The sequence below is a fragment of the Stigmatopora argus genome, chromosome 5 (genome assembly GCF_051989625.1).
Source record: "Stigmatopora argus isolate UIUO_Sarg chromosome 5, RoL_Sarg_1.0, whole genome shotgun sequence".
NCBI lineage: Eukaryota > Metazoa > Chordata > Actinopteri > Syngnathiformes > Syngnathidae > Stigmatopora > Stigmatopora argus.
The window spans coordinates 214,295-241,509 of record NC_135391.1 but is presented as its reverse complement, the minus strand read 5'-3'; the positions used below and the strand labels follow the sequence as shown (position 1 = coordinate 241,509).

Below are 27,215 nucleotides of genomic sequence, written 5' to 3'. Positions count from 1 at the left end.
TGAAGGAAAAAAGCCTTACTATACTATGTCGTTTTTTGAGGAAAAAAGCTTTACTATACTATGTCGTTTTTTGAAGGAAAAAGCCTTACTATACTATGTCGTTTTTTGAGGAAAAAAGCCTTACTATACTATGTCGTTTTTTTTGAGGAAAAAAGCCTTACTATAGTATGTCGTATTTTGAGGAAAAAGGCCTTACTATACTATGTCGTTTTTTGAGGAAAAAAGTCTTACTATACTATGTCGTTTTTTGATGAAAAAAGCCTTACTATACTATGTCGTTTTTTGAAGGAAAAAAGCCTTACTATACTATGTCGTTTTTTGAGGAAAAAAGCCTTACTATACTATGTCGTTTTTTTGAGGAAAAAAGCCTTACTATAGTATGTCGTTTTTTGAAGAAAAAGGCCTTACTATACTATTTCGTTTTTTGAGGAAAAAAGTCTTACTATACTATGTTGTTTTTTTGATGAAAAAAGCCTTACTATACTATGTCGTTTTTTGAAGAAAAAAGCCTTACTATACTATGTCATTTTTGAAGAAAAAAGCCTTACTATACTATGTCGCATTTTGAAGGAAAAAAGCCTTACTATACTATGTCGTTTTTTGAAGGAAAAAAGCCTTACTATACTATGTCGTTTTTTGAGGAAAAACGCCTTACTATACTATGTCGTTTTTTGAAGGAAAAAAGCCTTACTATACTATGTCGTTTTTTGAGGAAAAAAGCCTTACTATACTATGTCGTTTTTTTGAGGAAAAAAGCCTTACTATAGTATGTCGTATTTTGAGGAAAAAGGCCTTACTATACTATGTCGTTTTTTGAGGAAAAAAGTCTTACTATACTATGTCGTTTTTTGATGAAAAAAGCCTTACTATACTATGTCGTTTTTTGAAGGAAAAAAGCCTTACTATACTATGTCGTTTTTTGAGGAAAAAAGCCTTACTATACTATGTCGTTTTTTGAGGAAAAAAGCCTTACTATAGTATGTCGTTTTTTTGAGGAAAAAAGCTTTACTATACTATGTCATTTTTGAAGAAAAAAGCCTTACTATACTATGTCGTATTTTGAAGGAAAAAAACCTTACTATACTATGTCGTTTTTTGAAGGAAAAAAGCCTTACTATACTATGTCGTTTTTTGAGGAAAAACGCCTTACTATACTATGTCGTTTTTTGAAGGAAAAAAGCCTCACTATACTATGTCGTTTTTTGAGGAAAAAAGCCTTACTATACTATGTCGTTTTTTTGAGGAAAAAAGCCTTTCTATAGTATGTCGTTTTTTGAAGAAAAAGTTCTTACTATACTATTTCGTTTTTTGAGGAAAAAAGTCTTACTATACTATGTCGTTTTTTGATGAAAAAAGCCTTACTATACTATGTCGTTTTTTGAAGAAAAAAGCCTTGCTGTACTATGTCGTTTTTTGAAGATAAAAGCCTTACTATACTATGTCGTATTTTGAGGAAAAAAGTCTTACTATACTATGTCGTTTTTTGATGAAAAAAGCCTTACTATACTATGTCGTTTTTTGAGGAAAAAAGCCTTACTATACTATGTCGTTTTTTGAGGAAAAAAGCCTTACTATACTATGTCGTTTTTTGAAGGAAAAAAGCCTTACTATACTATGTCGTTTTTTGAAGGAAAAAAGCCTTACTATACTATGTCGTTTTTTGATGAAAAAAGCCTTATTATACTATGTCGTTTTTTGAAGAAAAAAGCCTTACTATACTAAGTCGTTTTTAGAAGAAAAAGGCCTTACTATACCATGTCTTTTTTTGAGGAAAAAAGCCTTACTATAGTATGTCGTTTTTTTGACGAAAAAAGCCTTACTATACTATGTCGTTTTTTGAGGAAAAAAGTCTTACTATACTATGTCGTTTTTTGATGAAAAAAGCCTTACTATACTATGTCGTTTTTTGAAGGAAAAAAGCCTTACTATACTATGTCGTTTTTTGAGGAAAAAAGCCTTACTATACTATGTCGTTTTTTTGAGGAAAAAAGCCTTACTATAGTATGTCGTTTTTTGAAGAAAAAGGCCTTACTATACTATTTCGTTTTTTGAGGAAAAAAGTCTTACTATACTATGTTGTTTTTTTGATGAAAAAAGCCTTACTATACTATGTCGTTTTTTGAAGAAAAAAGCCTTACTATACTATGTCATTTTTGAAGAAAAAAGCCTTACTATACTATGTCGCATTTTGAAGGAAAAAAGCCTTACTATACTATGTCGTTTTTTGAAGGAAAAAAGCCTTACTATACTATGTCGTTTTTTGAGGAAAAACGCCTTACTATACTATGTCGTTTTTTGAAGGAAAAAAGCCTTACTATACTATGTCGTTTTTTGAGGAAAAAAGCCTTACTATACTATGTCGTTTTTTTGAGGAAAAAAGCCTTACTATAGTATGTCGTATTTTGAGGAAAAAGGCCTTACTATACTATGTCGTTTTTTGAGGAAAAAAGTCTTACTATACTATGTCGTTTTTTGATGAAAAAAGCCTTACTATACTATGTCGTTTTTTGAAGGAAAAAAGCCTTACTATACTATGTCGTTTTTTGAGGAAAAAAGCCTTACTATACTATGTCGTTTTTTGAGGAAAAAAGCCTTACTATAGTATGTCGTTTTTTTGAGGAAAAAAGCTTTACTATACTATGTCATTTTTAAAGAAAAAAGCCTTACTATACTATGTCGTATTTTGAAGGAAAAAAACCTTACTATACTATGTCGTTTTTTGAAGGAAAAAAGCCTTACTATACTATGTCGTTTTTTGAGGAAAAACGCCTTACTATACTATGTCGTTTTTTGAAGGAAAAAAGCCTCACTATACTATGTCGTTTTTTGAGGAAAAAAGCCTTACTATACTATGTCGTTTTTTTGAGGAAAAAAGCCTTTCTATAGTATGTCGTTTTTTGAAGAAAAAGTTCTTACTATACTATTTCGTTTTTTGAGGAAAAAAGTCTTACTATACTATGTCGTTTTTTGATGAAAAAAGCCTTACTATACTATGTCGTTTTTTGAAGAAAAAAGCCTTGCTGTACTATGTCGTTTTTTGAAGATAAAAGCCTTACTATACTATGTCGTATTTTGAGGAAAAAAGTCTTACTATACTATGTCGTTTTTTGATGAAAAAAGCCTTACTATACTATGTCGTTTTTTGAGGAAAAAAGCCTTACTATACTATGTCGTTTTTTGAGGAAAAAAGCCTTACTATACTATGTCGTTTTTTGAAGGAAAAAAGCCTTACTATACTATGTCGTTTTTTGATGAAAAAAGCCTTATTATACTATGTCGTTTTTTGAAGAAAAAAGCCTTACTATACTAAGTCGTTTTTAGAAGAAAAAGGCCTTACTATACCATGTCTTTTTTTGAGGAAAAAAGCCTTACTATACTATGTCGTTTTTTTGACGAAAAAAGCCTTACTATAGTATGTCGTATTTTGAGGAAAAAGGCCTTACTATACTATGTCGTTTTTTGATGAAAAAAGCCTTACTATACTATGTCGTTTTTTGAAGGAAAAAAGCCTTACTATACTATGTCGTTTTTTGAGGAAAAAAGCCTTACTATACTATGTCGTTTTTTTGAGGAAAAAAGCCTTACTATAGTATGTCGTTTTTTGAAGAAAAAGGCCTTACTATACTATTTCGTTTTTTGAGGAAAAAAGTCTTACTATACTATGTTGTTTTTTTGATGAAAAAAGCCTTACTATACTATGTCGTTTTTTGAAGAAAAAAGCCTTACTATACTATGTCATTTTTGAAGAAAAAAGCCTTACTATACTATGTCGCATTTTGAAGGAAAAAAGCCTTACTATACTATGTCGTTTTTTGAAGGAAAAAAGCCTTACTATACTATGTCGTTTTTTGAGGAAAAACGCCTTACTATACTATGTCGTTTTTTGAAGGAAAAAAGCCTTACTATACTATGTCGTTTTTTGAGGAAAAAAGCCTTACTATACTATGTCGTTTTTTTGAGGAAAAAAGCCTTACTATAGTATGTCGTATTTTGAGGAAAAAGGCCTTACTATACTATGTCGTTTTTTGAGGAAAAAAGTCTTACTATACTATGTCGTTTTTTGATGAAAAAAGCCTTACTATACTATGTCGTTTTTTGAAGGAAAAAAGCCTTACTATACTATGTCGTTTTTTGAGGAAAAAAGCCTTACTATACGATGTCGTTTTTTGAGGAAAAAAGCCTTACTATAGTATGTCGTTTTTTTTAGGAAAAAAGCTTTACTATACTATGTCATTTTTGAAGAAAAAAGCCTTACTATACTATGTCGTATTTTGAAGGAAAAAAACCTTGCTATACTATGTCGTTTTTTGAAGGAAAAAAGCCTTACTATACTATGTCGTTTTTTGAGGAAAAACGCCTTACTATACTATGTCGTTTTTTGAAGGAAAAAAGCCTCACTATACTATGTCGTTTTTTGAGGAAAAAAGCCTTACTATACTATGTCGTTTTTTTGAGGAAAAAAGCCTTTCTATAGTATGTCGTTTTTTGAAGAAAAAGGCCTTACTATACTATTTCGTTTTTTGAGGAAAAAAGTCTTACTATACTATGTCGTTTTTTGATGAAAAAAGCCTTACTATACTATGTCGTTTTTTGAAGAAAAAAGCCTTGCTGTACTATGTCGTTTTTTGAAGATAAAAGCCTTACTATACTATGTCGTATTTTGAGGAAAAAAGTCTTACTATACTGTCGTTTTTTGATGAAAAAAGCCTTACTATACTATGTCGTTTTTTGAAGGAAAAAAGCCTTACTATACTATGTCGTTTTTTGAGGAAAAAAGCCTTACTATACTATGTCGTTTTTTGAGGAAAAAAGCCTTACTATACTATGTCGTTTTTTGAAGGAAAAAAGCCTTACTATACTATGTCGTTTTTTGATGAAAAAAGCCTTATTATACTATGTCGTTTTTTGAAGAAAAAAGCCTTACTATACTAAGTCGTTTTTAGAAGAAAAAGGCCTTACTATACCATGTCTTTTTTTGAGGAAAAAAGTCTTACTATACTATGTCGTTTTTTGAGGAAAGAAGCCTTACTATACTATGTCGTTTTTTGGGGTAAAAAAGCCTTACTATACTATGTCGTTTTTTGAGGAAAAAAGCCTTACTATTTTATGTTGTTTTTTGACGAAAAAAGCCTTACTATACTATGTCGTTTTTTGAGGAAAAAAGCCTTACTATACTATGTCGTTTTTTGATGAAAAAAGCCTTATTATACTATGTCGTTTTTTGAAGAAAAAAGCCTTACTATACTAAGTCGTTTTTAGAAGAAAAAGGCCTTACTATACCATGTCTTTTTTTGAGGAAAAAAGTCTTACTATACTATGTCGTTTTTTGAGGAAAGAAGCCTTACTATACTATGTCGTTTTTTGGGGTAAAAAAGCCTTACTATACTATGTCGTTTTTTGAGGAAAAAAGCCTTACTATACTATGTCGTTTTTTGACGAAAAAAGCCTTACTATACTATGTCGTTTTTTGAGGAAAAAAGCCTTACTATACTATGTCATTTTTTTGAAGGAAAAAAGCCTTACTATACTGTCGTTTTTTGATGAAAAAAGCCTTACTATACTATGTCGTTTTTTTGGGTAAAAAAGCCTTACCATACTATGTCGTTTTTTGAAGAAAAAAGCCTTACTATACTATGTCGTATTTTGAAGGAAAAAAGCCTTACTATACTATGTCGTTTTTTTGAGGAAAAAGTCTTACTATACTATGTCGTTTTTTTGATGAAAAAAGCCTTACTATACTATGTCGTTTTTTGAAGAAAAAAGCCTTACTATACTATGTCGTTTTTTGATGAAAAAAGCCTTACTATACTATGTCGTTTTTTGAAGGAAAAAAGCCTTACTATACTATGTCGTTTTTTGATGAAAAAAGCCTTACTATACTATGTCGTTTTTTGAAGGAAAAAATCCTTGCTATGCTATGTCGTTTTTTGAGGAAAAAAGCCTTACTATACTATGTCGTTTTTTGAAGGAACAAAGCCTTACTATACTATGTCGTTTTTTGAGGAAAAAAGCCTTACTATAGTATGTCGTTTTTTGAAGAAAAAGGCCTTACTATACTATTTCGTTTTTTGAGGAAAAAAGTCTTACTATACTGTTAGGTTTATCCTTAGGTATCTCCAAATTCAGCTTTCAACAAAAAGGCATCTGTAGTCACATCTCGATTTAATTCTTGCAAGAAGAGAATACATCCACCCGCGTGTCCGGTCAAGATCATTCTAACAACTCGAAGTCCCTTTTGCTAATTTATTCATAAGATTTTAACGCCATGCCCCACAGAAGTCTAAACATTCGTAGAGTCTCACAACAATTTTGCACAGTTATCAAAACAATTGTAGGTCCTGTCGAATCTTCCCATGCGCGTTTCGATGCGAACCCTTCAGTGAAGAGGTGCTTCCCAAAACAGTCCATGGTTCCCAAGAGCGCTTGTTGTGAGACCATCTTCCGAAGCCGAAAACAGTCCTCAGTTCCCAAGAGCACCTGTCGTGAGTCCTCCGAAGCCGAAAACTGTTCGCAGTTCCCAAGAGCAATTGTTTTGAGACCTCTCCATGCCCATGGCCATTCCTTGTCCTCTTGATGTGAACCACAGTCCTTACTTTAGCAAGGCATGCATTAAAATGGCTTTTATTAATGCCAATAACTCTAACATAAAAGCACAGCGTTCAACACATATATATTGTTACACATTCAGGATGAGCATTACTATTCCTAATAAGCAAATATATTGATTAATATAGTAAGCATGTTTATAATAAACCTTTCTATTCCTAAATAAGCATTGCAAACACATTTATAATAATGATTACTCCAACATATACTATGTCGTTTTTTGATGAAAAAAGCCTTACTATACTATGTCGTATTTTGAAGGAAAAAAGCCTTACTATACTATGTCGTTTTTTGAAGAAAAAAGCCTTACTATACTATGTCGTTTTTTTGAGGAAAAAAGCCTTACTATACTATGTCGTTTTTGAGGAAAAAAGCCTTACTATACTATGTCGTTTTTTTGAGGAAAGTCTTACTATACTATGTCGTTTTTTGATGAAAAAAGCCTTACTATACTATGTCGTTTTTTGAGGAAAAAAGCCTTACTATACTATGTCGTTTTTTGAAGGAAAAAAGCCTTACTATACTATGTCGTTTTTTGAGGAAAAAAGCCTTACTATACTATGTCGTTTTTTGAAGAAAAAAGCCTTACTATACTATGTCGTTTTTTGAAGGAAAAAAGCCTTACTATACTGTCGTTTTTTGAGGAAAAAAGCCTTACTATACTATGTCGTTTTTTGAAGAAAAAAGCCTTACTATACTATGTCGTTTTTTGATGAAAAAAGCCTTACTATACTATGTCGTATTTTGAAGGAAAAAAGCCTTACTATACTATGTCGTTTTTGAAGGAAAAAAGCCTTACTATACTATGTCGTTTTTTGATGAAAAAAGCCTTACTATACTATGTCGTTTTTTGAAGAAAAAAGCCTTACTATACTATGTCGTTTTTGGAAGGAAAAAAGCCTTACTATACTATGTCGTTTTTTGAGGAAAAAAGCCTTACTATACTATGTCGTTTTTTTGAAGGAAAAAAGCCTTACTATACTATTTCGTTTTTTGAGGAAAAAAAGTCTTACTATACTATGTCGTTTTTTGAGGAAAAAAGCCTTACTATACTATGTCGTTTTTTGGAGGAAAAAAGCCTTACTATACTATGTCGTTTTTTGATGAAAAAAGCCTTACTATACTATGTCGTTTTTTGAAGAAAAAAGCCTTACTATACTATGTCGTTTTTTGAGGAAAAAAGCCTTACTATATTATGTCGTTTTTTTGAGGAAAAAAGCCTTACTATAGTATATCGTTTTTTGAAGAAAAAGGCCTTACTATACTATTTCATTTTTTGAGGAAAAAAGTCTTACTATACTATGTCGTTTTTTTGAGTAAAAAAGCCTTACTATACTATGTCGTTTTTTTGAGTAAAAAAGCCTTACTATACTATGTCGTTTTTTGAGGAAAAAAGCCTTACTATACTATGTCGTTTTTTTGAGGAAAGTCTTACTATACTATGTCGTTTTTTGATGAAAAAAGCCTTACTATACTATGTCGTTTTTTTGAGGAAAAAAGCCTTACTATACTATGTCGTTTTTTGAAGGGAAAAAGCCTTACTATACTATGTCGTTTTTTGATGAAAAAAGCCTTACTATACTATGTCGATTTTTGAAGTAAAAAGCCTTACTATACTATGTCGTTTTTTGAAGAAAAAAGCCTTACTATACTATGTCGTATTTTGAAGGAAAAAAGCCTTACTATACTATGTCGTTTTTTGAAGGAAAAAAGCATTACTATACTATGTCGTTTTTTGAGGAAAAAAGCCTTACTATACTATGTCGTTTTTTAAGAAAAAAGCCTTACTATACTATGTCGTTTTTTGAAGGAAAAAAGCCTTACTATACTGTCGTTTTTTGAGGAAAAAAGCCTTACTATACTATGTCGTTTTTTGAAGGAAAAAAGCCTTACTATACTATGTCGTATTTTGAAGGAAAAAAGCCTTACTATACTATGTCGTATTTTGAGGAAAAAAGCCTTACTATACTATGTCGTTTTTTTTGAGGAAAAAGTCTTACTATACTATGTCGTTTTTTGATGAAAAAAGCCTTACTATACTATGTAGTTTTTTGAGGAAAAAAACCTTACTATACTATGTCATTTTTTGAGGAAAAAAGCCTTACTATACTATGTCGTTTTTTGAAGGAAAAAAGCCTTACTATACTATGTCGTTTTTTGAGGAAAAAAGCCTTACTATAGTAGGTCGTTTTTTGAAGAAAAAGGCCTTACTATACTATTTCGTTTTTTGAGGAAAAAAGTCTTACTATACTATGTCGTTTTTTGATGAAAAAAGCCTTACTATACTTTGTCGTTTTTTGAAGGAAAAAAGCCTTACTATACTATGTCGTTTTTTGAGGAAAAAAGCCTTACTATACTATGTCGTTTTTTTTAGGAAAAAGTCTTACTATACTATGTCGTTTTTTGATGAAAAAAGCCTTACTATACTATGTCGTATTTTGAAGGAAAAAAGCCTTACTATACTATGTCGTATTTTGAAGGAAAAAAGCCTTACTATACTATGTCGTTTTTTGAAGGAAAAAAGCCTTACTATACTATGTCGTTTTTTGAGGAAAAAAGCCTTACTATACTATGTCGTTTTTTTGAAGGGAAAAAGCCTTACTATACTAAGTCGTTTTTTGAGGAAAAAAGCCTTACTATACTATGTCGTTTTTTGATGAAAAAAGCCTTACTATACTATGTCGTTTTTTGAAGTAAAAAGCCTTACTATACTATGTTGTTTTTTGAAGAAAAAAGCCTTACTATACTATGTCGTATTTTGAAGGAAAAAAGCCTTACTATACTATGTCGTTTTTTGAAGGAAAAAAGCCTTACTATACTATGTCGTTTTTTGAGGGAAAAAGCCTTACTATACTATGTCGTTTTTTGAGGAAAAAAGTCTTACTATACTATGTCGTTTTTTGATGAAAAAAGCCTTACTATACTATGTCGTTTTTTTTAGGAAAAAAGCCTTACTATACTATGTCGTTTTTTGAGGAAAAAAGCCTTACCATACTATGTCGTTTTTTTGAGGAAAGTCTTACTATACTATGTCGTTTTTTGATGAAAAAAGCCTTACTATACTATGTCGTTTTTTGAAGAAAAAAGCCTTACTATACTATGTCGTTTTTTGAAGAAAAAAGCCTTACTATACTATGTCGTATTTTGAAGGAAAAAAGCCTTACTATACTATGTCGTATTTTGAAGGAAAAAGCCTTACTATACTATGTCGTTTTTTGAAGGAAAAAAGCCTTACTATACTATGTCGTTTTTTGATGAAAAAAGCCTTACTATACTATGTCGTTTTTTGAAGAAAAAAGCCTTACTATACTATGTCGTTTTTGAGGAAAAAAGCCTTACTATACTATGTCGTTTTTTTAGGAAAAAGTCTTACTATACTATGTCGTTTTTTGATGAAAAAAGCCTTACTATACTATGTCGTATTTTGAAGGAAAAAAGCCTTACTATACTATGTCGTTTTTGTGGAAAAAAGCCTTACTACACTATGTCGTTTTTTTTAGGAAAAAGTCTTACTATACTATGTCGTTTTTTGATGAAAAAAGCCTTACTATACTATGTCGTATTTTGAAGGAAAAAAGCCTTACTATACTAAGTCGTTTTTTGAGGAAAAAAGCCTTACTATACTATGTCGTTTTTTTTTGAGGAAAAAAGCCTTACTATAGTATGTCGTTTTTTGAAGAAAAAAGCCTTACTATACTATGTCGTTTTTTTGAGGAAAAAAGCCTTACTATACTATGTCGTTTTTTGAGGAAAAAAGCCTTACTATACTATGTCGTTTTTTGAAGGGAAAAAGCCTTACTATACTATGTCGTTTTTTGATGAAAAAAGCCTTACTATACTATGTCGTATTTTGAAGGAAAAAAGCCTTACTATACTATGTCGTATTTTGAAGGAAAAAGCCTTACTATACTATGTCGTTTTTTGAAGGAAAAAAGCCTTACTATACTATGTCGTTTTTTGATGAAAAAAGCCTTACTATACTATGTCGTTTTTTGAAGTAAAAAGCCTTACTATACTATGTTGTTTTTTGAAGAAAAAAGCCTTACTATACTATGTCGTATTTTGAAGGAAAAAAGCCTTTCTATACTATGTCGTTTTTTGAAGGAAAAAAGCCTTACTATACTATGTCGTTTTTTGAGGGAAAAAGCCTTACTATACTATGTCGTTTTTTGAGGAAAAAAGTCTTACTATACTATGTCGTTTTTTGATGAAAAAAGCCTTACTATACTATGTCGTTTTTTTTAGGAAAAAAGCCTTACTATACTATGTCGTTTTTTGAGGAAAAAAGCCTTACCATACTATGTCGTTTTTTTGAGGAAAGTCTTACTATACTATGTCGTTTTTTGATGAAAAAAGCCTTACTATACTATGTCGTTTTTTGAAGAAAAAAGCCTTACTATACTATGTCGTTTTTTGAAGAAAAAAGCCTTACTATACTATGTCGTATTTTGAAGGAAAAAAGCCTTACTATACTATGTCGTATTTTGAAGGAAAAAGCCTTACTATACTATGTCGTTTTTTGAAGGAAAAAAGCCTTACTATACTATGTCGTTTTTTGATGAAAAAAGCCTTACTATACTATGTCGTTTTTTGAAGAAAAAAGCCTTACTATACTATGTCGTTTTTGAGGAAAAAAGCCTTACTATACTATGTCGTATTTTGAAGGAAAAAAGCCTTACTATACTATGTCGTTTTTGTGGAAAAAAGCCTTACTACACTATGTCGTTTTTTTTAGGAAAAAGTCTTACTATACTATGTCGTTTTTTGATGAAAAAAGCCTTACTATACTATGTCGTATTTTGAAGGAAAAAAGCCTTACTATACTAAGTCGTTTTTTGAGGAAAAAAGCCTTACTATACTATGTCGTTTTTTTGAGGAAAAAAGCCTTACTATAGTATGTCGTTTTTTGAAGAAAAAAGCCTTACTATACTATGTCGTTTTTTTGAGGAAAAAAGCCTTACTATACTATGTCGTTTTTTGAGGAAAAAAGCCTTACTATACTATGTCGTTTTTTGAAGGGAAAAAGCCTTACTATACTATGTCGTTTTTTGATGAAAAAAGCCTTACTATACTATGTCGTATTTTGAAGGAAAAAAGCCTTACTATACTATGTCGTATTTTGAAGGAAAAAGCCTTACTATACTATGTCGTTTTTTGAAGGAAAAAAGCCTTACTATACTATGTCGTTTTTTGATGAAAAAAGCCTTACTATACTATGTCGTTTTTTGAAGAAAAAAGCCTTACTATACTGTCGTTTTTTTGAGGAAAAAAGCCTTACTATACTATGTCGTTTTTGAGGAAAAAAGCCTTACTATACTATGTCGTTTTTTTTAGGAAAAAGTCTTACTATACTATGTCGTTTTTTGATGAAAAAAGCCTTACTATACTATATCGTATTTTGAAGGAAAAAAGCCTTACTATACTATGTCGTTTTTGAGGAAAAAAGCCTTACTATACTATGTCGTTTTTTTAGGAAAAAGTCTTACTATACTATGTCGTTTTTTGATGAAAAAAGCCTTACTATACTATGTCGTATTTTGAAGGAAAAAAGCCTTACTATACTAAGTCGTTTTTTGAGGAAAAAAGCCTTACTACACTATGTCGTTTTTTTGAGGAAAAAAGCCTTACTATAGTATGTCGTTTTTTGAAGAAAAAAGCCTTACTATACTATGTCGTTTTTTTGAGGAAAAAAGCCTTACTATACTATGTCGTTTTTTGAGGAAAAAAGCCTTACTATACTATGTCGTTTTTTGAAGGGAAAAAGCCTTACTATACTATGTCGTTTTTTGAAGGGAAAAAGCCTTACTATACTATGTCGTTTTTTGATGAAAAAAGCCTTACTATACTATGTCGTTTTTTTGAGGAAAAAAGCCTTACTATACTATGTCGTTTTTTGAGGAAAAAAGCCTTACTATACTATGTCGTTTTTTTGAGGAAAGTCTTACTATACTATGTCGTTTTTTGATGAAAAAAGCCTTACTATACTATGTCGTTTTTTGAAGAAAAAAGCCTTACTATACTATGTCGTTTTTTGAAGAAAAAAGCCTTACTATACTATGTCGTTTTTTGAAGGAAAAAAGCCTTACTATACTATGTCGTATTTTGAAGGAAAAAGCCTTACTATACTATGTCGTTTTTTGAAGGAAAACAGCCTTACTATACTATGTCGTTTTTTGATGAAAAAAGCCTTACTATACTATGTCGTTTTTTGAAGAAAAAAGCCTTACTATACTATGTCGTTTTTTTTTAGGAAAAAAGCCTTACTATACTATGTCGTTTTTGAGGAAAAAAGCCTTACTATACTATGTCGTTTTTTTTTGAGGAAAAAGTCTTACTATACTATGTCGTTTTTTGATGAAAAAAGCCTTACTATACTATGTCGTATTTTGAAGGAAAAAAGCCTTACTATACTATGTCGTTTTTTGAAGGAAAAAAGCCTTACTATATTATGTCGATTTTTTGAGGAAAAAAGCCTTACTATAGTATATCGTTTTTTGAAGAAAAAGGCTTACTATACTATTTCGTTTTTTTAGGAAAAAAAGCCTTACTATAGTATATCGTTTTTTGAAGAAAAAGGCCTTACTATACTATTTCGTTTTTTGAGAAAAAAAGTCTCACTATACTATGTCGTTTTTTGATGAAAAAAGCCTTACTATACTATGTCGTTTTTTTGAGGAAAAAAGCCTTACTATACTATGTCGTTTTTTGAGGAAAAAAGCCTTACTATACTATGTCGTTTTTTGAAGAAAAAAGCCTTACTATACTATGTTGTTTTTTGAAGGAAAAAAGCCTTACTATACTATGTCGTATTTTGAAGGAAAAAGCCTTACTATACTATGTCGTTTTTTGAAGGAAAACAGCCTTACTATACTATGTCGTTTTTTGATGAAAAAAGCCTTACTATACTATGTCGTTTTTTGAAGAAAAAAGCCTTACTATACTATGTCGTTTTTTTTTAGGAAAAAAGCCTTACTATACTATGTCGTTTTTTTTTAGGAAAAAGTCTTACTATACTATGTCGTTTTTTGATGAAAAAAGCCTTACTATACTATGTCGTATTTTGAAGGAAAAAAGCCTTACTATACTATGTCGTTTTTTGAAGGAAAAAAGCCTTACTATACTATGTCGATTTTTTGAGGAAAAAAGCCTTACTATAGTATATCGTTTTTTGAAGAAAAAGGCTTACTATACTATTTCGTTTTTTTAGGAAAAAAAGCCTTACTATAGTATATCGTTTTTTGAAGAAAAAGGCCTTACTATACTATTTCGTTTTTTGAGAAAAAAAGTCTCACTATACTATGTCGTTTTTTGATGAAAAAAGCCTTACTATACTATGTCGTTTTTTTGAGGAAAAAAGCCTTACTATACTATGTCGTTTTTTGAGGAAAAAAGCCTTACTATACTATGTCGTTTTTTTGAGGAAAAAGTCTTACCATACTATGTCGTTTTTTGATGAAAAAAGCCTTACTATACTATGTCGTTTTTTGAAGGATAAAAGCCTTACTATACTATGTCGTATTTTGAAGTAAAAAAGCCTTACTATACTATGTCGTTTTTTGATGAAAAAAGCCTTACTATACTATGTCGTTTTTTGAAGAAAAAAGCCTTACTATACTATGTCGTTTTTTTGAGGAAAAAAGCCTTACTATACTATGTCGTTTTTGGAAGAAAAAAGCTTTACTATACTATGTCGTTTTTTTGACGAAAAAAGCCTTACTATACTATGTCGTTTTTTGAGGAAAAAAGCCTTATGATTATTTTTTTAAAGCCTTACTATACATGGTCTTTTTTAGTTTTTAAAAAGCTTTACTGTACAAATACTAACCACAATTGCTCTTCCGTTTTAGGGGTCAAATCGCCATCCGTGTCTATGCAGAACTGCCAGGAGAGGGAACGTTTACTTGTCATGCGGGTGCTGCCCTTCCCACCTCACCAAAGGACAGCGCACCACAACGCTAGAACAAATGGAACGGACGGCGAGGCGGCGGTTTGAAAAGCCGGCCGGGCGCCTGGAGTTGGGCTCGTCACCCGCAGGTGCCCCGTCGCATTAACCCAACAGCGCAATTAGTCTGGCTCGCTCGTGGGTTAATGACTTTGTGGAAATATGCGACCCGCTCCTCATTAGACCATTTCTGGTGCACTGCACTGATGAGAGAGAAAGAGCAAGAGAGGAAATGATTAAACATGCGCTAAAGAAGTAGAAAAAAAAAGGATAGAACTTAATGATCAACTGGACCGCAAGCAGACTTTATGGTAAGACATCAGACAATGCTTTAAAAGTGCTTTTATTTTTTGTGTGTTGTGTTTTGAAATTGGTACAAAGCCGTCCATGTGATGCGTGGGGATGTAAGATCAAACATTGAATAAGAAATGCCTCAAGTAATATAGCACATACAATAAGTTAAAACATGGCACACCAGAATGTTTCCTTTATCTACACAAAAAACACCCTAAAACCGAGTTTAGGCCTAGACTGAAGAAAGATCGCTGTTTTCCCAAGTAGTGAGCGCGTGCGTGCGCGTGTCCAATCAAAGAATAGTTTCCAGATAACCCAGGAGATAAAGATATATACCGGGGTCCTCCCACCCCACCCCCTCCCTCCCCAGGCATGCAGAGTGATGCGTGCCCGCAAATGCGGGCTTGACGGGAGCGCAAACGAGGCCGTGTCCATTTCATAAATAACCGTTGGACGTCATAACACAAGTTCACTCAAACACAACATTACAAATCAAGCCCGGCCAGGTCCTAGCCTCATTTTTTTTTTCGGGGCGAGCGTGTGGCGATAATGGGGTTACGTATATAGAAGCTGGGTGGTGGTGGTGGTTGTTGTTGTTGTTGGGGTTCTGATTTTGTTTTTGTTTTTTTCCCCCCTTCACCTATTGGTTACCTCTCCTCCTCCTCCTCCCCCTCGTCGTCCGATCCGCGCCGACCGACGTCTCAAGTGAAGCTCATGGAGACGGTGTGCTCGAGCGCCTTGCGCCGCAGCGAGGCGATGCTGGTCCCTCGCCACATGTCACTGTCCGGGGAGCCGCCGCACAGCTGCGGCGAGCCCGACACGTTGCTCGGCCCCGAGAGCGACGCCGACATGCCGGGGAAAGGCGACTGGTACATGTGCGACTGCAGGCCCGAGCCGTTGGACGACAGGCCGTTGGAGAGGCCCATGGAGTTGGGCGGCGGCCCGTGGCCGTGGCCGTGAGCGTGCCCGTGGCCGTGCCCGTGCCCGTGGCCCAGGCTGCACTGCGACAGCGACTGCGCCATCCCCGGCTGGCGACCCAACGCCGGCGGCAGCTGCAGCTGCGACACGCCCGGCATGCCGGCGGCGGCCCAACGCGAGTCGTTGGCGTGGAAGGAGCACAGGCTGTTCTCCATGGCGGCAGCGGCCGCCGCCGCCGAGAACTGCGGCGGCAGGCCCGGCGTGGGCAGCAGCGTGCCCGGGGCGCGGAATACGTTGGTCGTCTTCTTCCGCTTCTTCCACTTGGCGCGACGGTTCTGGAACCACACCTGCAAAAGAAAAGAAAAAAAAAAGGAGTGATCAATAAAAGACGTCGTCAAGCACCATCGCCCAATCCGTGAGAGTCTACATTTACCTGTCAAAATATCGCCCTCTGTCTAACTAACTACGTTACACCCTTGCGTTTGTCGCCATTTTAAGGTGACCTCTTCATTCAAGCAGCATAATCTGAACCTATTTGGTAGGCCAATCATTTTGCCAAATTCGTCGGAATGACCTCCAATTTCAAGTTTTTGTGTGTAACATTTGCCATTTCTATCTTTTCAGGTTAACAAATGCTGTTCACGTCAAAAGAAAATGCATTTTGCGTGTTGGAGTAGGCTCAGACTCCCAAGTCCCCCAAGATGGGCCCCGTGGCCTAAGTGGTTAGTCCGTTGGTCCTCACGGCGATGGAGCTCTGACCACGTGGGTTCCAATCCCGGCCTCGAAATACCAAGTGCTCTAAGTCTCTTGTGTTACCAAGGAGAATTAGCTCAAGTGCTAGAGTGCTCACTTGCCTTTGGCTAAAGACAGGGAGGTGGGCGTGAGCCATGGATTGATAATGTTTATGTGTGTAATGTTTGGCATTTCTATTTTTCAGGCTAAGAAATGCCATTCACTTCAAAAGAAAGGCACTTTGCATGTTACGAGTATGCTCGGACTCGGGCACCTAAGACAGGCCCTGTGGCCTAAGTGGTTAGTGCGTTGGCCTCACAGCAATGGACCTCTGGCTGCGTGGGTTCACGTCCCGGCCTCCAAATACCAGGTGCTGTAAATTCTTATGTTACCAAGGTTAGTCTTTGAGTGGGATCTCTAATTTACACTGGATCTATTGGGGGCCCGTGGCCTAACTGGTGAGTGCGTCGTCTTCGGAGCCTTGTGCCTCTGGCCGCGTGGGTTCACATCCCAGTCGGTCCTTTGTGGACTTTGCCCTGCGATCACTGCTTCTGTGTTAGGGTTGGATTTTGGGTGCACCAAGGCCTTGGGCGTACCAAAGTCTTGGTGTCAAACCCCCCACCAGACGTGGGGAGGGGCACCCAAAATCCAACCCTGAAGCAGTGGCCAGCCAATCGCAGGGTAAACTCCACACAGGACCGACTGGGATGTGAACCCACGCAGGCAGAGTCATGAGGCTCTGAAGGCGACGCACTAACCAGTTAGGCCATGGGCCCCCAAAAGATCCTGCATAAATTAGAGATCCCACTGCTTCTCAAAGGCTAACCTTGGTAATATAAGAATTTACATCACCTGGTATTTGGAGGCCGGGATGCGAACCCACGCGGCCAGAGCGCTCCGTAGCTGTGAACCTGGCGCACTAACCACTTAGCCAAGGAGCCTGTCTTAGGTGACTGACCGAGTCCAAGCATAAAGTGCCTTTTGTTTTGAAGTGGGGAGCATTTGTTTACCTGCAAAGATAGAAATGGCAAACATTACACGCAAAAGAGCACATAAGAGCTTACAGCACCTGTTATTCGGAGGCAGTCACCCATCCAAGCACTAACCGGGGCCAAACCCGCTTAGCTTCCAAGATCAGACATTTTCAGGGTAGTATGCCATAAGCCCAACTAGCACATGAGATCCCATATTTTGAGCAGCACCTAGGATTTTAGCAAAAGCAAACTGTGACCTGTTTAGTGCACATTTTTCATTTGACTTTGGCCCACAAATACAATCCAAAATGTTTGACCCCATTTCGTAGGGCAATACTTTTGAGACGGTTAACATTTCCACCAGGTGGATGCGTTACCGTTAGCTCCGATTAAATTCCTCTTGGGCGAGCGCGAATAAAAAAACAAGAAGGTTTTTGCAGCGCGACAACACAAAAGGCGTCGCTCGTAAAGATTTCATCATGCGAGCGAGGCGAGGCGAGGTTGCGCGTGATCACCTCGCTATCGCTCGCGCGCGGACGCAGCCAGGCGTGACGCACCATGCAGCCGAGGTTATTACATGACGACCACCAAGAAAAATGCAATCTTTCATCCCGCTGAAAAAAAAAAACGACTACTATAGATATTCTCCTGGAATTCTATTAAGAGCTTGTTGATGGAATATTTATTTGGGCGAAGGCTAGCGAGCGCGCGGCTGGCATCGTCCATTTTAGCAAATTATGGCGAAGCTTTAACTGGCTTTTATTACTTGCTTAATTAGGCGTTCCTTCGCGCGCAGTCGCAATTTAATAAAGAAGAGCTCCGAGTGGCCGTTTATTTGTAATTGACGTTTACATTTAAGAAAGATTTTTTTCCCAATTTGATTGTTTTGTTTCATTGTTGTCCGGGCGTAATGAGGAAGATTTATTTACTATTTATTTATAAACTCTTTTTTTTAAACAATGACTGATTTTTTTTTTTAATGTCTAGCCTTTTCTAAAATTCAAGTGTAATACAATTTACATCTCAGTACCGTCAAATGGAATAAAGTGTTTTATTTTTGGTCTACTTTGGAATGAAAATGATTATATTATAAATATATTGCTATGTTTTCAGGGTATGATAAGACGGCGACAAATGTGCAAATATTGACATCATAATTCAATGAAATTTTCCTTATTTTTGTGAACCTTTGAGGAGAAATAATCCATTTGTGTTTGCACTTGGATTAGAAAATTGCAACATGTACTCTTTGCTAGATATATTTTTTTTAAATGCAATGTGCCTCTGTATGAACATTTATGATTTTACTTAATTTAGTTTTGGGGGATTCCATGAAACATTTTCTTGTTTTTTTCCACCTTAGTCATTTAGCTCATATTTCACAATATATTCTCTCATATTTATTTTACAAAAGTCGATCGGAGGAGTTCTGACTTTGATGAAAAAATAAATAAATAAAAGTGAATTCTAACGGTATTGAATTGAATTCAATGTGTTTATTATAATTAGACAAGTATAATAAGATTTAAAGCTTCTATTTCTTTCTTACGGGCTGCAATGAAACCTTAATTTTATTTTATTTAATCTTAGTCATTTAGGTAATATTTCACATAATGATTGCATATTTATTTGTACAAAAAAACGATTGTATTTCTTTCTTGCAGGCTGCGATGAGACTAATCTTGATTTTAGTCCACTTTAGGCATTAGCTCATATTGCGCAAAATGTTCTTTTTTTTTTTTTTTTTTTTTACAAAACTAAATCCGAGAAGTAAATGCGAATTTTAGTTGAATGAAAAATAATAAAAATGAAGGTGAGGTTGGCACTGATGCGTTTCGAAACTATTATTTTCTTTTTCGCTGGCTGCAATGAAACAATTTCTTAAAACGTTTAACTCGCATTTAATACAATATTAGCATGGTTATTTTATAAAACTAAATCCGATTTTTTCTGAGTTTTAGCTTGATGAAAAGATGAACGAAATGAAAGCGAAACTACATTTCCTTTTGCCAGAAACATTTACGTCATTTTGTTTCTTAGTCATTTAGCTCATATTTTAAATAATGTTCGGCTGTTTATTTTACAATACATAATTCGAGGAGTTTAGACGGATTTTAGTTTGATCGAATTGAAAAAAAAATTGGCACTGATGCGTCTCCAAACCATTTTTTTTTGTAGGTTGTAATGAAATATTTTTCTGTTCGCATGTTTACTTTTTACAAAAATCAGTCAGAGGAGTTGATCCGAGTTTAGCTGATGGAAAGATAGACGAAATGAACTGATGCGCAATGAAACTATTTTTTTTTCTCGCAGGCTGCAATAAAATATTCCCTTTTCACCTAAACTCCTATTCGCCATGTTAATTTTGCAATATTTAATCCGAGTTAAGGCGAGTAAAATCACGAAACTCTTTTTTAAACAAATAATTATTTCATTACACCTTGGTCATTTAACTTCTATTTTACGCAGCGTCATTGGTCCGTCAGAGGAGTTTATCCGAGGGTTAGCCGAATGTAAAAATCAACGAAATGAAGTTGAGTTTTGTACGGATGGATTTGTAATTTTTTTTCCATTTTTCTCTCGTGATCCGAAATGACGTATTTGTGAAAAGAAGGAAGAATGGCTGACCTGAACTCTGGATTCGGTGAGTCCGATCCTGAGCGCCAGTTCCTCTCGCATGAAGATGTCCGGGTAGTGAGTCTTGGCGAAGCTTCGTTCCAATTCGTTCAGTTGCGCCGGCGTGAAGCGGGTTCGGTGGCGTTTTTGTTTTTGTTGACTGGCCTGGCTGCTGGAATTTTGCTGTTGTTGTTGCTGCTGTTGTTGTTGCTGCTGCTGCTGCTGGCCCGTTTGCTGCTGCTGCTGCTGCTTGTCGGGCTCCTTCCCGTTCACCGGAATACCGGCCGAATTGGAGCCCACCGTCGCCATGTCTTCGCCCGGCAGCAACGTGGCTCCCTCCACCACCGAGTCGGCACCACCGCCGCCGGGGGCCATGTCTCCCGGGTGTCCCGGCTCCGGCACCCCTCCGCCCAGCCGACACTTGAGAGCCTCTCGGTGTCCCAGTAGGTCGGCCGCATCTTTCATCCCTGAGAGGAGGCAGACTGTCAATAAAGCCCCCCCCCAACAAAACAAATCAGGACCAAAGAATAAATTAACTTCATTTAGCTGGCCCGTCTTAATCACATTTATGCTGTCAAATGAGTCCTAATTCGGGCAAAACACTCGTACGTCATTAAATATGCACTCCATTGATCAGTGTGTGGGCGCGTGCCCACACGCACACACGCACACGCATGCACACACGTACACTCGCACGCACGCGCATGGACACACGCACACACACACACACACACAAGATGATGAAATAAATAAGAAGTTAAAGTCTTACAGTGGAGTTTAGCTCCCGGGTTTAGAGCCGAGAACTCACCGAGCCGAGCATCCAGGAGGTCGGCGTGGGAGAGCATGGCGTAGCGCTCCAGGGCGAAAAGAGGTCCGGGCGCAAGGCTCCTGCAAACTTTGGGGGCAATTCAAGGGGCATAGATGTTGTAAATGAAGCAAAATTCGCTTTGTGCTTAAAAAAAGGAGCTCTCTTGCATTATAATGGCCCTTAGAAAGGCTGGGAGGCGCTTATTAGTCGAGCGACGCCGTCGGCTTCCTCAAATCACAACCAATCACAGGCCGGGATGTGGAAGCCAACAAAACCAACCCCACCCGCCCACCTGTGCGTGTGTATGTGTGTGCGCGCATGTTATTTTTTAAAGTAAACGCGTGCACGCGGGAGGGGGGGGATAAAAATTCAGTACAATTCAATTGTGTCGTAGCATCCTCTCATTTATTAGCGTTTTCATGCTCAAATTATTCCACCTAAAAAAACGCCGCCGCTTGTTTGTTTAACTCGTTCGGCACTAACGTCCAATCCGTTGACATCGACGGACGTCCAATCCATCAAACCGGCCTTGTTGACGATTTGGACGCCCGTCGACGTCCACGAGCTGTCGTCTCGTGTAAAAAAAATAAACGGAACAAGTCAAATCGGTTCCGTAAAGCAAATGAAAGCGAGGCCAAAAAGACGGCGACATACATTCATTCGTTCGTTCGCTCACGGCAAAGAAAAACAAACAAATAGGCGTACCGGTCTCGGCTGGCAGGTGATTTGCGGAGACAAATGGACCAAGTAAATAAATAAAGGAGTACAGATGGACGGCGAACGTGGAATCCGCCGATCGGCCCGCTTTAACTGCCATCGACTTTTCCTCAAGGTGTTGCCAATTAGGAGGCATTTAGGGCCGCTTTTGCCTGCAAGAAAATCACACACACGCGCGCACGAGCCTAAACGCGCTCGGCAATTAAAACAATGGACGAGCATTGATCTGGGACTCGTCACGGCAAGAGTGGGGAGGAGGTGGTGGGTGGGTGGGTGGTTGGGAGGAATTTTCCTTTTTTTTTCCTCCCCCAGTTTCCCCCCGTTTTTCACCGTTTCCTCCGCCGGGAGTGGACCGACCGGACTGGACGACAAAGGAGGCGCCCGATCGACGCCGCTCCATCTGTCGGGATGCAGGGAGCGTGCAAAAGACACAGAAAAAACAATAAAAGAAGCAGCAAATGGAGGAATTGTTGGACGAACGAAGAGATCGGGGCATCCGGAAATAAAAGGCCGTGGTGATGATCGTCCTCATTATTTTGGGGCGTCCTCACAAGCCGTAAATTCAAAGAGGGAGGCTTAGGATTTCACAGGCGCTGCAAGACCACTAAAGCACGGGGGAAATCCGGTAACCGAAATCCAAATTGTCACTTCAATTGCTTCGGGGAATTTTTGCTGCAAGACAAAAATGGACACATTAATTGCATGCTATTTAATGCCAGCCGCCTTTCTCTTCCCTTTTTCAATAGCTTCATTATTTTTATCCCAAATACAATGAACAAATATGTATAGATAACACACGTTGGGAAATAATCCGACAACAACAGCAACAACAACAATAATAATAACAATAATAATAATAATGATAATAATAATAATATTAACAAAAATAATAATACTAATAATATTAATAACAATGATTATTATTATTATTTTAAAAAGGCTAACTCAGACCCGGGCCAAATATTACAGTTATATATTTAGTTTTGCTTTGATTCTATTCATTACAGTTTCAATCTCCCATAAAAACATTTACTCAGCTGTAGCATTATTAACAAGCGAATTTCCCAAAACAACACGGACAATTAAAGGGACAAATAACTTGAATATTTAAAATCTGAAAATGTAACTAATAATAATAATAATAATAATAATAATAATAATAATAATCCAAGAGAGTCCTTTAAATATTTACTTAATTCACGGAGATGTACAATAATGAACAATGTCATCCATAACATTTAACATTGGATTGAAAATAAGGAGGTGTAATTGTAACGTGGGAGCGAATTATGTTTTTAGTTAATTTGTCCGAGCGACAATAACCAAATAATGCTCATGAAATGAGGGGACATTTTGCCATTTAAAGGATCCTCAATTGTGTATTTTTGGAGGGCGTGTGCGATGAGCAAAAACAAACAAATAAAAATGTTTGTTTCGGCTGGAGGAAAGCGAAAGTCACACGTGAACACACCAACACACACACACGCACGCACGCACGCACTTGGGCAATATCTGCTGCCGAATCCAAGTTTATTGGGGTAATAAGAGGCAGACACTTGTACGGACGGCCTCTATGTCTCACTCAGCCTCTCTAACTGGACCAAGCACATCAATCTTTCTCGTTTACACTGGAAAGACTCGCGCGCCGTCCACGCGGGTTAATGCGGCGCATCTGAGTGCACGCGAGGCTTTCTCACACTCACACACACACACAACACACACCCACGCACACACACTTGGAAAGGAAATCCATGCTAAACAACAAAGCGTTGCAATTTTAAAGCTCCGTTGCAAAGATTGACATCGCTACACTTTGGGGGAAAATTAAATAGCCAGGATAGACAAATATTAACAAATATTAGTATATACGATTTCCTGTTTTTCCATGTGTTATCATTAAACCAACTTTTGGATGCAAAAAAAATGCAGCACTGTGTTAGGCGTACTAGAATACAATAATGCAAATATGTGCATGTTTTTACACTTTTCCCCCGTGACAAACGTGGACATACATATTTAGAAAATTAAGAAAATGGATAAAGTAGAAGAAATTGAGATAGAGGTGAAAATTAAATTGCGTGATGCAAAAGTGCTCGTCAAGAGAGAATTCAGTCAAGTAACAGCTAAAGCTAAAGTTAGCATGTAAATAGAGTTGAGGCATCACTTCCAATTGAACCGTGAGGACTGACAGTGAGTGATCCAAAGATGTCCTCACATTCCATTTTTTGGAAGCGTTTTGGGGACCGAAACAGAACATTTTTTGTTTTTAATTGTCGCAAATTGGCTGCATTTTGTCAAAATGGTTTCAATCCATTTTTTTCTCTCCTCCTCCAGAATAACCCGAATGAGAAAAAGACAGGAAAATAAAGTGTTGGGGGGTTGGATTAGGTCTATCACTTTTTAGGCACATGCATTCACTTGGTTAAGGGGGGGCGGCAGCGGCGGAAATCGATTGTTCCATCTGGACAAACGGTTGAAATGGCATTTGCGTTGATGTGGCAGGGCCGTTTCTCTGGCTGGATGGATGGCTGGCTCGTGACAGGTTTCCCTCGCCGGCAAGTGGGCTGCACGGCCGCGTGCATCCCCAGCCCCAATTAGGCCCGCCGCCCTCCGCGACGGCGTGATCTATTTCACATGGCGGTAATCACGGTCTCCAAATAAAATAATCAGCCAACAAGAGCCATTTCCTTAACGATGAAGAGCGGGAGTGTGTCACGCGGAGGGCCATGGCCGCGGCGCCAAGCCGCGCTAGCCGTTTCTTAAAATAGCCACGGCGCAAAGCTCGGAGCAAGAAAAGGACGCTTATTCAACAGCGGTAACAGTCAAAAGAAAAAGAAAAAGTTCAAGCAATATTTCTTACTAGTGGTGTCAATTGCCATACCATTCCAAACACAATTCCGTTTGATACTAGTCAAAAACAATGATTGCCATTTTTCAATCCACGTATTTCTGAAACCTCATTTAGCACCAAAGTAAACATGTTTTATGTTTGAACAACATGTGGTCTTCATTTTCTCCCTTAAATCCCATTTGCTTCAAAACTTCTTAAATTAAGGGGAAAAAAGAAACACCTTAAAGGAGGGGTGGCCAACTCCGTCCGGTCCTGGCGAGCCCCCATCTGGTCTCCGTACGGTCTGTTTTCCATATCAACACACCTGAATCAAATCATCTGGATCGGTATCAAGCATCTGGACAGCTTGCTGGTGAGTTGATCATTTGATTCAGGTGTGCTAGAAGAGGGAGGGAAGGAGGGAGATATGGATGGAAACAGACCAGATGATAGGGGCTCTCCAGGACCGGACTTGGCCACCGCTGCCTTAAAGGATGTGAAGCACTCAATAATGTCAGAAAATGTCAGGTCAAATCATTAATTGAAGCATTCCAACATTCCAACAACCACGGGGCTAAAAGACAAACATATCTTGTTCAAATGAGATAAAACTTGTTTTTGTTTAGGCATTACGTATACTACTAATAGTGAATTTGGTCAAATTTCAAATGGGACTTGAGCTGGGAAACAGCACCTTCGCGCGTCCAATCACGCTTACTACACGCCAGGGCACGGCGGCTGCCTGCTGCCCACTAGCGGTCGTGAGTGGAAGTACGGCAAGATACTACTTATTTCCAGATCGTTTTTGAATCGATACGAGAATGTCATATCGATATTTAAAAAAAAAACAAAACTATTTTTTGTCACAAAGGGCATTTTAACGAAAATAAAGGTGAAATGCCAGCACATGCGGGATGCGGTGGTGCTAACAGGCAGCCTTCGCTTCATTAGAAGCCGGAAGGCCCAGAGTCAACGGATGAGGCCATCTATCGCCGACGACGATTTGGCTAAGCGGCGCGACAGATGACGCATTAACGTGCCTTATGGCGTTAAAAAAGAGCGGGGAAAGCAAAAGCCTCTCGCGGGTTCTCCTCGACCATGCCATGAATATTCATGGAAAGAGACGAGGACAAAACATCAGCGTCCGATTTCCCACGTGACGAGCCTCGGAAATAATTGCAAGCGGCAGGCATTCATCGGGGACGACCCGATTCCCACAATACGGAAGTGTATTATTTAGTATTCAGACCTCTTGCCGCCGCCGCCGCCGCCGCCGCTTCTGGAAACGTCCCATTTACTTGATTAAACGGAACACTTAAAGGAGCTGAATTGGCTTCTATTTGATTTTATACAAGTGTTAGGGCACCAAACGCAGGTCCGTTTGGAACTTGGAGCGCATCCCCCAGAAATGAGAATCCGCACGCAAAGTGCACATTTCTCACCAGATTTATGGAGACGGCTTGCCGTTAAAGTGCGGTTAGCATGGACGCTAAAGGTTGGGGGTCGTAGCCACCAATACGAACGACTCCCCCCCCAAAAATGAAACATAAAATAGGGAGACGAGCACATTTTCCGAAACTTTCAAACGTCAAATAAAAAGCGAAAAGGCTCGGCGCACCCTTTCTGGCAAACGGAGTCAAATTGTGGGAATGATGGGATCGCTTAAGTGTTTAATATGGTCATCATGTTTAAGGGTTATCTATGGAACTTTTATTCGCAGAGCATTTGATTGGTTCGTCAGGGCCGAGAAGGCACCGTTGAATTGAATGCCTTTATTGTCGTTACAACCAGATGTAAAGCTTCACCATAAAGTGCACACATAAATAAGTAGTCATAAAAAGATGAATATATACATTAAAAATGAAGTGAGGTTTTTAAAAAAAAGGGGGGGGGACTAAAGTGCTTAGCAGCACGTGATCCAGCGAGCTGTGGTGTTTTAGTGCAAGAAACAAAGTGCACTTACTTGTGTAAATAAGACGATCGTAGTATTGTGATCCAAAGAACAAGTACGACATGCACGTCAATCCAGACGATTTATTTGAAGACTACGGAATGGACGGATATAAACCGACCGCCTTGGCCTTTTGGAAGTCTTGGATTAAGGCCTCGGGTTCCAGTCGCCGGATGGGGGTGCACCTATTTTGCCAAAACACAAAAAAATATGCTTATTATTAAGCGAAAAATGTCAGTCCAATTCCAAGCGACGGCAACGGAAATCAACACAACCAAAAACATGGGTTTGAAATTTGATTTGATTTGATTCTGAGATATCATTTGGTCAGCGGGAGGCTAAAACAGGAGAACAAAAATGATTTAGCAATCGCTACTGGAAACATTTCTTCAAGCCTTCATTTCTGTTATTTTATTTCTTAGATTTGGTCTCGTGCTCAGAAACCGGATTTGAGGGGGGGGGGGGTCGCTTTTTGGGCTGGCATCCATTTATGGAATGAGCCATTTATCATTTGTTCATTTACAGCAGGGGTAGGGAACCTATAGCTCGGGAGCCACATGTGGCTCTTTGGATGGGTGCATCTGGCTCTTTGCTAACCTGTGAGCTAAAATATGGAAATCACTGGTGACAGAACTGAGATATTACATCTAGAACTGCTTTAATCTTCATTTTTTTGCATCCTCTCATTGATTAGCAATAGCATAAGAATCTTTTAAAAAACATTCATTTTTTCCACTTTAAAAGTGGTGAAATTATTTTAAAAAAATGAAAAGGCACTCGTTTACATGTATGTATTTTGACTTTTAAATTGGTAGTATGGCTCACAA

General features: G+C 37.2%; 1 protein-coding gene and 1 long non-coding RNA gene across 3 annotated transcripts in view; one reads left to right on the top strand and one right to left on the bottom strand.

The window, feature by feature from the left end:
* The window catches only part of LOC144074529 (uncharacterized), a 44,434-nt gene extending 27,627 nt beyond the window's left edge, over positions 1-16,807 (top strand). Inside the window, exons 5-6 of the long non-coding RNA XR_013300318.1 lie at positions 14,454-16,298; positions 16,385-16,807. This is a non-coding gene — a long non-coding RNA (uncharacterized LOC144074529). The remainder of the gene's footprint in view (positions 1-14,453; positions 16,299-16,384) is intronic.
* On the bottom strand, positions 14,876-26,548 carry LOC144074527 (homeobox protein orthopedia-like). 2 transcript variants are annotated; one of them, XM_077600999.1, is made up of 6 exons: positions 26,401-26,548; positions 22,088-22,279; positions 21,596-22,007; positions 20,852-20,977; positions 20,095-20,549; positions 14,876-16,107 (listed from the first exon to the last, which is right to left on the bottom strand). In XM_077600999.1, the coding sequence occupies exons 3-6, from the start codon at positions 21,741-21,743 to the stop codon at positions 15,544-15,546; spliced, it is 1,293 nt and encodes a 430-aa protein (XP_077457125.1). In that variant the 5' UTR covers positions 21,744-22,007; positions 22,088-22,279; positions 26,401-26,548; the 3' UTR covers positions 14,876-15,543. The 2 variants fall into 2 exon arrangements, with proteins under 2 accessions (XP_077457125.1, XP_077457126.1); XM_077601000.1 differs by having other exon boundaries at positions 20,891-20,977; positions 21,596-22,279.
* Positions 26,549-27,215: the final 667 nt, after the last annotated feature.

What these genes read in the sequence shown, in the direction of transcription:
- LOC144074527 (XM_077600999.1), bottom strand. Translation starts at nt 21,743, where the DNA reads ATGCCTCCTAATTGGCAACACCTTGAGGAAAAGTCGATGGCAGTTAAA. An exon ending in TCACCTGCCAGCCGAGACCG is followed by an intron (nt 20,978 to 21,595) that starts GTACGCCTATTT and finishes TTGCCCCCAAAG; the next exon opens with TTTGCAGGAGCCTTGCGCCC. An exon ending in CCCGGGAGCTAAACTCCACT is followed by an intron (nt 20,550 to 20,851) that starts GTAAGACTTTAA and finishes GCCTCCTCTCAG; the next exon opens with GGATGAAAGATGCGGCCGAC.